Source organism: Tyto alba, unplaced genomic scaffold, assembly GCF_018691265.1.
Source record: "Tyto alba isolate M040663 unplaced genomic scaffold, T.alba_DEE_v4.0 Super-Scaffold_13, whole genome shotgun sequence".
NCBI classification, from domain to species: Eukaryota; Metazoa; Chordata; class Aves; order Strigiformes; family Tytonidae; genus Tyto; species Tyto alba.
The window spans coordinates 37,449,382-37,459,380 of record NW_024881275.1 but is presented as its reverse complement, the minus strand read 5'-3'; the positions used below and the strand labels follow the sequence as shown (position 1 = coordinate 37,459,380).

The 9,999-nt window shown below is 39.7% G+C and overlaps 1 protein-coding gene across 1 annotated transcript; it reads left to right on the top strand.

Annotated features, from left to right (window-relative positions):
• The first annotated feature begins 860 nt into the window (after positions 1 to 860).
• Positions 861 to 5,686, top strand: LOC104357803 (cryptic protein). Its single transcript, XM_009963283.2, has 6 exons — positions 861 to 1,046; positions 1,640 to 1,689; positions 1,806 to 1,973; positions 2,902 to 3,016; positions 3,121 to 3,230; positions 5,196 to 5,686. The coding sequence occupies exons 1-6, from the start codon at positions 955 to 957 to the stop codon at positions 5,312 to 5,314; spliced, it is 654 nt and encodes a 217-aa protein (XP_009961585.2). The 5' UTR covers positions 861 to 954; the 3' UTR covers positions 5,315 to 5,686.
• Positions 5,687 to 9,999: the final 4,313 nt, after the last annotated feature.

The following is a 9,999-nucleotide window of genomic DNA, read 5'->3' as shown; positions in this document are numbered from 1 at the left end:
ACTGGCATAGTGAAAGCATCCCTCTTCCACATGCCTCCCCAAAACAAAACAAAGATGTATTGCTACAGGTTCCTGTTACCACTTTGGTAAAGGTCATGTGCACTCAGGGTACAGATAGAGCCATCTCAGAAAAGGCTGCCCAGAGCTTCTTTTTTTACCACCATCCAGCTGCAGATCTTTTTTTTGGCAATGCTGTCAACACATAGTAAAGTTGTGTTTTAGTCCATTTCAGCACACATCATAAACTAAATCTACGTATCTGCTGATACTGCATGCACTCAGACTATGGATACTCACTAATGGGTCTAATTTTGCTAGTAGTAAAAAAGTTTCAAAAGGTATTTCAGGAGTTTGTTAACAGCTCTTGTAAGACACTAAATGTCTGTCAAGAACCTTATACTTCTTTCTGTAGTACTTTTGGTAGAAATCTCTAATGCAGGCTCTAAGGATTACCTGTGCTGCAAAGTGGTAGAATTTCATAAAGTAGAGCCCCTGGTGGAAAACCCTGGCAGAAACAAGGCATGTAGGTAGAGCTGAGGCTTTCTAATTTTCGTTATATACCTGCTACAGTTTATTATATACCTGTTGTTGTTCTGCAGAACAGTTTTTTTTCCCCATGCAGTATGTGGTGGTAGAAGGCCTTTTACATCAAGAAATAAACTGGACTTGAACTCTTCCTTGCTTGGGCTTTTTTTGTGGCCATGGGCCCTTAAGCCTCCCCCCAGCAGTAAGTGCCCCCACTTTGCTCCACCCTTCAGCAGTGCATGTAAATCAGGGGCAGGCCAGGGAGTTCCACGTCGGAGAGGTGGCCCCTGCCTGCTCGCACCTCAGGGAGGGCTCAGCAAGCGGTACGGCTGGGAACTATGTTTTTCCGACGTTGTTCTAAACTGGACAGAAAAAGAAAAGTTTCATCCTTTCTTCTCTTGTTGCTGCATATGGTGTGAAGACTGCTGCATGCAACAGCCTCTTCCTTCTGCGCCAGCCTACCGGGAGGATCTCACGGGTACTTTGGGCTGCAGGAAAATGTACTGGGGAAAGCATGTTAGGTAAGGCTGCCTGAGCTGCCAGGGACCTTCTCTAGCCAAGGATGCTTTCCCTTTTAGCAGCCCTTTCTTGGGTTGATAATCAGGCCGGGAAGCTGAAATGAACAAATTTATCTGGAACTGCGGGTGAAGTGAAGGTTAATGTTTTCCTCTTGCTTTTGCTGTTTTCGTAACTGCAGGCAACAGCCTAGTTGTGGAAAAGAAACCTAGAGAAAGAGACGTTTCTGACTGGTTGTCAACCAGCAGATGTATGGAATCGGTAGCTTTCTGGAAGCAAACCTAGTCTGTATGTCCCAGTTCTACACCCGCTCCCCACCCTGCCTCCCCACCTCCCAGTTTTCAAACTTAATTTGAGATTATTGATATGTTAATTCGAATTACTGCTAGCATAAAATATTTATAGTTTATATTATCAATGGTCGATAAAGCTTTGAAAAAGCTCCTCCCTATCCCGCCATCTTCGTTTTGGTGTTTGTCTTATTAGCACAAATTTACTTCAGCTCCTTGTTTTGTTTTTTTTTTGTTTGTTTTTTGGCGTTTTTTTGTTGTTGTTGTTGTTGTTGTTTTGTTGTTGGTTTTTTTTTTTTTTTTTGTAGAGTTCTTTTCACTGTGACTCTGGTCTGGCAGGCTGTTCACTTAGGAAAAGGTAAGGAAAATTTCGTGTTTCGCCCCCCGCCCTCCCGTGTTTCTCTTGGACATTTACGGTATGCATTGCTTCACTACAAGCTACCCTTTTCTTCCATGTTTGCACTTCTTGTCAAGGCCGTGAAAAAGAACATGAAGATGTGAAAGGTCTCAATGCCACAGCACAAAAGCAGCAGCCCAAGAACGAAGGGACTATTATGAATGCTCACAGTGACATGAATCAGAGTTACGAAAGCAGAAAACAGAATTCCAGGTCATTGGTACCTTTCACCGGGATTACAGAGAGTAGGTAACATTCTTTATTTAAACAATGTCATAAAATTGCTTTTTGATATATATCACAGTAATGCTTTAACTGTTGCCCCGGAAGATTCCAGCCGTTTGGTTTCTGTGACTGCTCATTTAAATTATTCCCGTGGCCGTTTAGGAAATGGTCGTAAAAATTTAAGGTAGAACTGGGGATCTCTTACCTGCAAAGGATGGTAAAGGAAAACAGGGAAGGATGTTATGAATTAAGAAAGGGTTTGTCCCTTGGATTTACAAAATGTTTTTTTAAATTCTGTTCTTTTTAGAAAAAAAAAAATTACCACTTTTAATGACCAAAATATATTTAATTAAAAAAAAAAAAAAAAGAGAGAGAGAGAGAGGAAAAAATAGAGAAAGATAGAACTGTTTGAGAGCAACAGTACTAACAAGAAAAAAAAATAAAACCAAGGATAGACTTATGTTTTCTTCCACATATATAAATTTTAGATAGGTACTCAATTCCAGGAGTCTGAAAGAGTCTTGAGGGAGAGTTCCCCTCCCCTCTCAGAACTAAACTAGTCTTCCCAGTAATAAATCCTTTCTTTAAAAATAAGTGGCACTTCCCAGTGACAATGACCCTTTTTTGTTAGTGTGGCTGAAACCTGCCTCCATCAAAGTGAAATATTTCACTTCTGCATAATGCTGCTGTGGCAGCACTTGCCAGGCGTTGCTTCTTGACTATCCTGTAATCCCTAGTAGTTTGCTTCTAATCCTTAACTAAACAAACTGGGCTTAACTGAACAAACACTCCTAACAGGCAGATAATTTTATTGTCTCTAAAGACAATAAAGCCAGATATCCTTAAGATCCTTTGGCAACTGGAGAGACCTGAGAGAACTAGTGGGGAAAAGAGGAGGTTCGGAGCACCCCTGGGATGCTTGATAACCCCTGTAACATTGTCTTGCAGGTAAAAAACTGAACAGACACTGCTGCCAAAACGGAGGGACCTGTATCCTAGGGACTTTCTGTGCCTGCCTAAAGCATTTCACTGGCAGATACTGTGAACATGATGAGCGACAAAGGTAAAAACCAGACCAAAACCAGAGAGAGTGAGTGAGCTGCTCTGGATGGTTGTTTTCTGGGGTGGGATCAGGTACATACCAACTGTCTCCCTTGTCCTTGGCAGCAATTGTGGCAGCATTGCCCACGGAGTCTGGGTGCTGAAGGGCTGTTGGCTGTGTCGGTGCGGCTATGGTACTCTGAACTGTCTCTCAGAAATAATGCACGAAAACTGTGGTAAGAAATGGTGTTAAATCAACCATTTTTATCTTGTGGGTAACAGAATTGCCTTCTGAAAAGGCAGGGTACTCGGAGGGTGTAGTATGTGCTCAATTTAGACTTCTGCAGTGGCCCACTTTGCTTCAGAGAATGCATTAGTGAGACAGTAAATTATACTGCTGTTGCCTGTAAACAATACCGTCTTGCCTGTCACAAAAAATACTTTGAGATCTTTATATATCCTGTGCACTAGGAAACTTTCCCCTATTTTAATGGAAAATTATAGGGATTAAATGTTTCTGTGTTCTGCAAAACCTGCACATCTGTCTATGGCTTCCCACTTAACCAGGACAATTTGAACAATTAAACTACATCCAACCATACAAAAATCTTTCTTAAATGAGGAAAGAGAAAAATCTGTAGCATAAACTGCTGTGGTGGTAGAAACCAGCATTACACTAGAGAAACAAGTACTGAAAACTTGCATAAGTTACTTAACACATAAATGGCAGAAAACTAGGCTGAATCCTATTTTAAGAGCTGTATCTCAATCTTGTGAATATTTTTGTACAAAGTACTAAGACTGAACACACGCCACAAAAAATGTATAGCCATAGTCTTGATCAGCGTAAAGTAGTAGCACCCAGCCTCCTCAAAAGCACTATACTACTTTAAGTCAAGTCTTTATACATCAGCCTGTGAAAATCCTTGTATAAAGGTCTGAGTATTTTTGAAAACAACTAACATAAAAACTTGAAGGGTTGCTTTACAGATACTTATTTTCCATGGAGAACTGGCTACCGAGAAACAGACTATTTTCAGTACTCCAAAATGACTAATAAGAGTTTAATATTATTTTCTCTCCAGTGTCAATGCAAAATATTCTTGCCCTTCTCCATCCATGATGTCTCAGTTCCATGCTGTGCTTTAATATACTTTCCTTAAGTTGTGCTAAGATCACTAGATAGCAGGGTAGGAAAACAATAAACCTGAATAGCTTCAAGATTCATTTGCACCCAAAGGAACTACCAGCCTCTTCTTTCGTGACCAGATTCCTGTCTGAGTAGCAGTGCATTGAATCTGTGACTCCTGATTTATACCACCAACTCAGAAGTAAATACAAATTTTAAAACTTGAGCCTCTTGGGTCCCCAGGATATGCCCTATTGTGTGATAAACCCACAAGTCCAAAGAAGTGAAATGCAAAAGAAAGGTGACATTCCTATCATTGCAACCACAGACAATTAAAAAAAAAAAAAAAAAAAAAAAAAAAAACAAAACAAAAAGCCCCCCACCAAACAAATAAAACACAAACCCAACCAAAAAGCCACCACTTTTGTATTGACTAATTATGTGTGGCACCCAGCTTGCTCATTAAACTCTTCTGGAGAGTTAAATGCTCAAATTTCCTTGGGCTTTCACCTATGAATCAGCCCTATTGTTTTCCACTGCAGGAGCAAAAGACCTAACAGGCCTCCACTGCTCAGTAAAAGCAGTCTACTCCTTGCTGCTGTTGAGGTCCTTTTAACAAAGGCAATCGAGATGGCAGTGGAGTGAAAAGGTAGCAGTAGTGAATCATCTGCTCATCCTCTGAGCAGAGACTGGGTGGCTTTCACATGCATGAGGGTTGTGCTAGTAACTGAAGCCCCTTCTTGTTAAAGGAAGGGTTAAAAGGCTGCATGCTGGCTTGAGTGCATACCTCTTGTGAAGATCTTGCTCTTGCTTTTGCTTGGTATTTACTTTTGATTATTCTGAGATTAATGACTGCAAGACCTGATAAGTGCTATCAGTTGCTCCTCAAACGATCATTGATGGGACATCTATTCACATCTCTCCCCTGAGAATAGCCTCTTTGATTAGCTTTAATAGCTGATACCTTTAACTTAAGTACCTGTGAGATGTCAGAGGAAGGTAGAAGTATGTTGAAAATTCCTGTGTTTTAAAATTTACATATTTTACTCATTAACTTTTTTTTTTTTTCTAGAAATGAAATCCGGAAAGGAGGAAATTACCAGACTATATTCTAATGGGCTAAGATTAGAACAAACTGTGTTTATACTCGCTTGCCTGTTCACTATCGTCATGGAGCTCTGCTGCTGGTAGTTGTAAAACTAGACAAAGGGAAATATCTTTGGGTTGATGTAACCTTCACGATGAGGCATACAACTTTTTCTTCTGTGAGCTACAGAAGACACTTCTACCTGCATGTTGGAGGCAGATTAAGATGTATTAGTTAATACTTAAATGCTTGGATTATTATAAATTCAGATTATATGAATGTGAAATATTTATTATATTATTATTTTATTACTACTATCAATGTCTGATTCTAACGATTCTTTAGTGCTAAAATACTGTACTTCCAGTGGAAGCAAATAAACCACAATGTTCTATACCTTAAGTATTGTAAATTATACTCATTTGCTTTGTACGCAGTACAACTATTTTAACAAATAAAGCAATTTCATTTTTGAAGAGCTTTTATGTTTGGCTTTATTTAAACTTAAAAATTCTTATCTATCATTTGTCCTATCCTGTAACAAAACAGTAAGAGGAGGGCAGGATAGAATGAACGATCTGAAACTCGAAGAGATAAGGAGGGTTTTAAGGCTTGGTGTATTTCAAACCCTAATATACAGAAGAACTTTAAAACTTATATAGTCTTTCAGTTTTTATTATTATTTATTATAGCTAAATTGTACGTATGCATAATCTTGGGCAGGAAGCACATGTTTCTTGAGAACACATAGTTGTTATTTGTCTTTTGGGGGTTTATTTCATATCCTAGAAATAGGAGATCCTCTTCTTTTAAAAAGGACAGCAAAGAGTAACCTCTTTAAACTTCTTGTATAGGAAACCTGTCTTGATTTATATACCATTTATATATGAGTCTTTCTAGGCTGTAAAATAAAATGATTCTAAAGTGTAACTCTATTTGTAATGCAAGTTTATAAAAGAGGAGAAACGTTTAAAAAACTGCAAAGCGAAGCCTAAAATGTACCTTCATTCTTTGAATGTGGAGCTACCACCTAGAAACAATCAGATTTATAATTTTGTTGGCTTAAAAGACAATATTCATGTATAAAAACCTTAATGCCTTTAAAAAGTTCAATATATTTAATTCTTAAAATTTCTGTATTAATTTAATTGTTGCCACAAACCAAAACAACAGTCCAGTTATTAATCAGAGAAGGATGTGTCACCAACAAATGACATCATATTGTGGCTGCCTTTGGATCTATGACTATGCCATAACAGACTTTTATAGGGAGTCATTGTGTAAAAACATACTCATGTTAAATACTGCAAATGATTCGGACTGCTCTTTTCCACACCCTAGACTTGAGTGAAAAGAGTATGATTTTTCAATCTTTACATAAGATACACAAGGCCAAAAGCAGTCCTTTTTTCTTTATTTCCCACAAACACGTCCATACCCCTATGTCTGTTCCCACAGACTTTGAAAAGAAGGTACCATTTTAGGACTATTAAATACCAAAGAGAACAGCTGGAGGAAAATAGTCATGCCTTTATTTATCAGATGTTGAAATTGCAGGAATGCCATTGTGAAAACATCTTGGCTTGCCATAAAGCATACCTGAGACGTCTGTAGGCAATACAGCTTGTAATGTGCTTCAAATTGGCTTTACTTTTTGAAGGAAAGCAGCAAGACATGTGAAAAGTACACAGTACAGTAAAAATATATCTGAAGTAATACTTATTTTTTTATCCCTACAGAAAACATACAGAGCCATAAAAGATTGCAATTAGCAAAAGAAAGAGTGGTCTAATACAGGTTTTATAACAGAATAGCTATTTCTGTTGCAATAACATCCACAGCAGCTGTAATCAGGAAAACCTGATCTGGAATAACTCCTTATGTAGATGAGCCTGTGTGCCTGCAAGAGTCACCCTGATGGAGCTATACATTATTGGGTCGGTATGACTTGACGAATTAGAGCAATTGAAAAGTCTAGCAAAGCAACGTTTTCCTGCTGCACCAAAACATCAGTCCAAGGCATCTAATTAGAAGCAGCAAGGTACAGTATCAAAGCATTGCATGGGGAACTTAGCTCAGTAAGTGATTCTGATTAGTGCCAGTGTAAATCACTACTCACCCTGAAGACTAAGATTTGAAAATTTTCTCCTGTGTACCTGGAAGAAGTGATAGAAGGTTTCTGTTGTTTTTAAGATAACAGTTCATTTTATCTTATGACATTGCATTCTGCGTTACTGGAAAATCTGAGAATGATTGCTTCGGGACTGTTTTATATCTACCATACTATGGCAAAACATATCCTTAGTGATTGTTGTGGAGGATGTATGTCTGCACTTTGTGTGGGGGCTTTGGAAGTTGCCATAAGTAGGCAGAATGAAGCACAGTTTGTTGTCATTGAATACCTCTCAAGCAGAGGCAACCATAGAAGTTGAGTTTGAGGAGAAACAGGTATCTCCTTATATTAAAGAAAAAAGGAAGAGGGAAAAAAAAAATCAGAAGCAGTCCCATGAACAATCTCACTCACAAATAAAAATATAATTAAGAAGGAAGAAAACAGCTCTGAGGAACAAAGGAAAGCACACAGTCACAACCTTTGCTTAGGTTAAAACTGTCTCCACTTTTATCTGTCTCCAGCTGTTTGCAAGAACAGATAAAAGCATTATTTTCCTCCCCTGCTACCATGTAGGCCTGGTCAACCTTCTAACACTGCAATTATAGGCACTTAAGTAAAGTTTGTTTATAGCAAACAACAATGCTTGCTCTTCAGCCTCATGCTAACTCTTTATGGGCCACTCTGTCAAATATGGCACATCCCAGCAAAATAGACATCTGTTGCCACAAGTTCATGTGCCCTCTCAATATGCAGTCACGTTTGGGCAGGGTGAGGCCCCTCGAAGACAAATATTTATCAAATGCTTCACAGGCCCCAGAGCCATTAGAGCTTTCACTCCTCGCAGTTAACTCCAAAACTAAAACAAATGGTGAAGCCTATAACTGTCCTCCCTGGCTTCACCCCTGCAATCCCTCCAGCCTCCACCACTCCTCAGGGCATGCGGCTGATAAGGACCCCAGACGAGGTGGGGGGGGGGAGCAGCGTGGCAGTGGGGGCTGCCTCCTCTGGCACCAAAAGCCCCCAGAGCTGGATTTCTGCAGCCCAGCACAGATCCACAGGGGGATGCTGCCATCTGCCCTTAACAGGCTGCTTCACTGAAAGGAAGTGATTCATCTTGCATGAAGGCCACCTAGTACACCAAGATTTCCTCATACAAACCTGAAAAGCTAACTTGCAGGCACCAGTTGCTAAGAAGTGTCACTCATTCAGCTCATTTAGTATCTGATAGTTGCCTCTCAAGGTGACTTTATTCCTAGCAAGGAGAGATGAATTTTGTTGGCCCTGAGAAGTGTTAATGGTGACCATAGGTGTCAATACCCTTCCCTCACCTACAACTGTGAAAAAGGCATTTTTTTTCCAGCCAGCCAAAAGGGAATCAGAAGTAATTTACCACACGTTTATCCAGAGTTGTTTCTTTTTTAATTGACATATTTAAGATTGCTAAGGTCTACCCACATATATTTTTTTATTTGTCTTTCATTGACTCTAACAGTGTGTCAGCAGGCTATGTACCTGGATCATTACACCTACCAGTTTCGTGTCCCTGAGCAAGTATATAGCAACTTTATATTTTGACTTCCATTTATTGGAAGGGTGATATAGTACAGCAGGCTGGCTCATGTACTGAGCAGCCCTGTGAATAGCAAGTTATAGGTGTGTGTCTTGTGGAGGCCTATCTAGTCATCCTGCAACCATCACCTGTAATTCACTGCTTGTCTCGCGTTTTTACAGCACAGTCATGTATGAGCGTGGGAGACTTAACGGCAACCAAGCAGTTGTGTAGTTACGCTCTGCAAAATGACCCAAGCATCATGAATACTCCTTGTGATTGCAAAGCACATTCTTGGTCAGAAAAAACATTAAAACGTGTAATTCCCTCCACATTTGTCTGATTGATCTTGCCCTTGGCTGATGCTCTTGTAAGGATGACTTTTTATTAAGGGTATGGAGGTTGCTGTATGCCACTGGAATAAGACCTTATGCATGTTGGGCCTAGAATTTGTCTTGAGGTATGTTCTGGCACAGCAATATCTTTCATTAGAAGCTGTCTTCATCTGCTGCAGTCCAACTACATCTTTACAAAACAACAATTTGTAAACCAGCCTGTGAGGCTTCAGTTCAGATATCATTTGTATGATAACATCTGGATGAAATGCTAGGAACTTACCATCGGGACAGAAGCACTATTAAAAGATCTAAAGCAAACAGCCAGAAAGGTATCAGCACTATAGTCCCACTAATTAGAGAAGGCACATTTTCCTGGCAAAGCCTCATAGCAGCTGACCCCAAGGACTCAGAAGATCTTTTTCTGTCAGCTGAGATTCTTCTCTGAGCTTCACACGTCTTCAACATACCTGGTCACCTTTCACTAGGCACAGACACTTGTTAGCAGAAATAGACATACAACCTATGAGTCCCCAAGTCACAACTCTGGGTCTGGCAGGACTGTAGGAGACATTTGCAACCCACCCATAGAGTTTTCTGTTGTCAGACAGCCTAACAGTGCTGAAAATTTACTTCCTTTATAGGCATGACCCACAATATCCTGCATTTCTTATCAGCAGCACATCTTTCACCCCTTCTCTTCAATATGATGTTTGTATCTGCCCACTAAGCAGAAAGCTCTTTGTGACTTGTCCTACTCACAAAGCATTTCAAAAGGTTTTAATTAAGAGG

Coding starts and splice junctions, on each gene's coding strand:
- LOC104357803 (XM_009963283.2), top strand. CDS start 955: ATGCAACAGCCTCTTCCTTCTGCGCCAGCCTACCGGGAGGATCTCACG. Junction 1,047..1,639: donor TACTGGGGAAAGCATGTTAG/GTAAGGCTGCCT, acceptor TTTTTTTTGTAG/AGTTCTTTTCACTGTGACTC. Junction 1,974..2,901: donor TTTCACCGGGATTACAGAGA/GTAGGTAACATT, acceptor ATTGTCTTGCAG/GTAAAAAACTGAACAGACAC.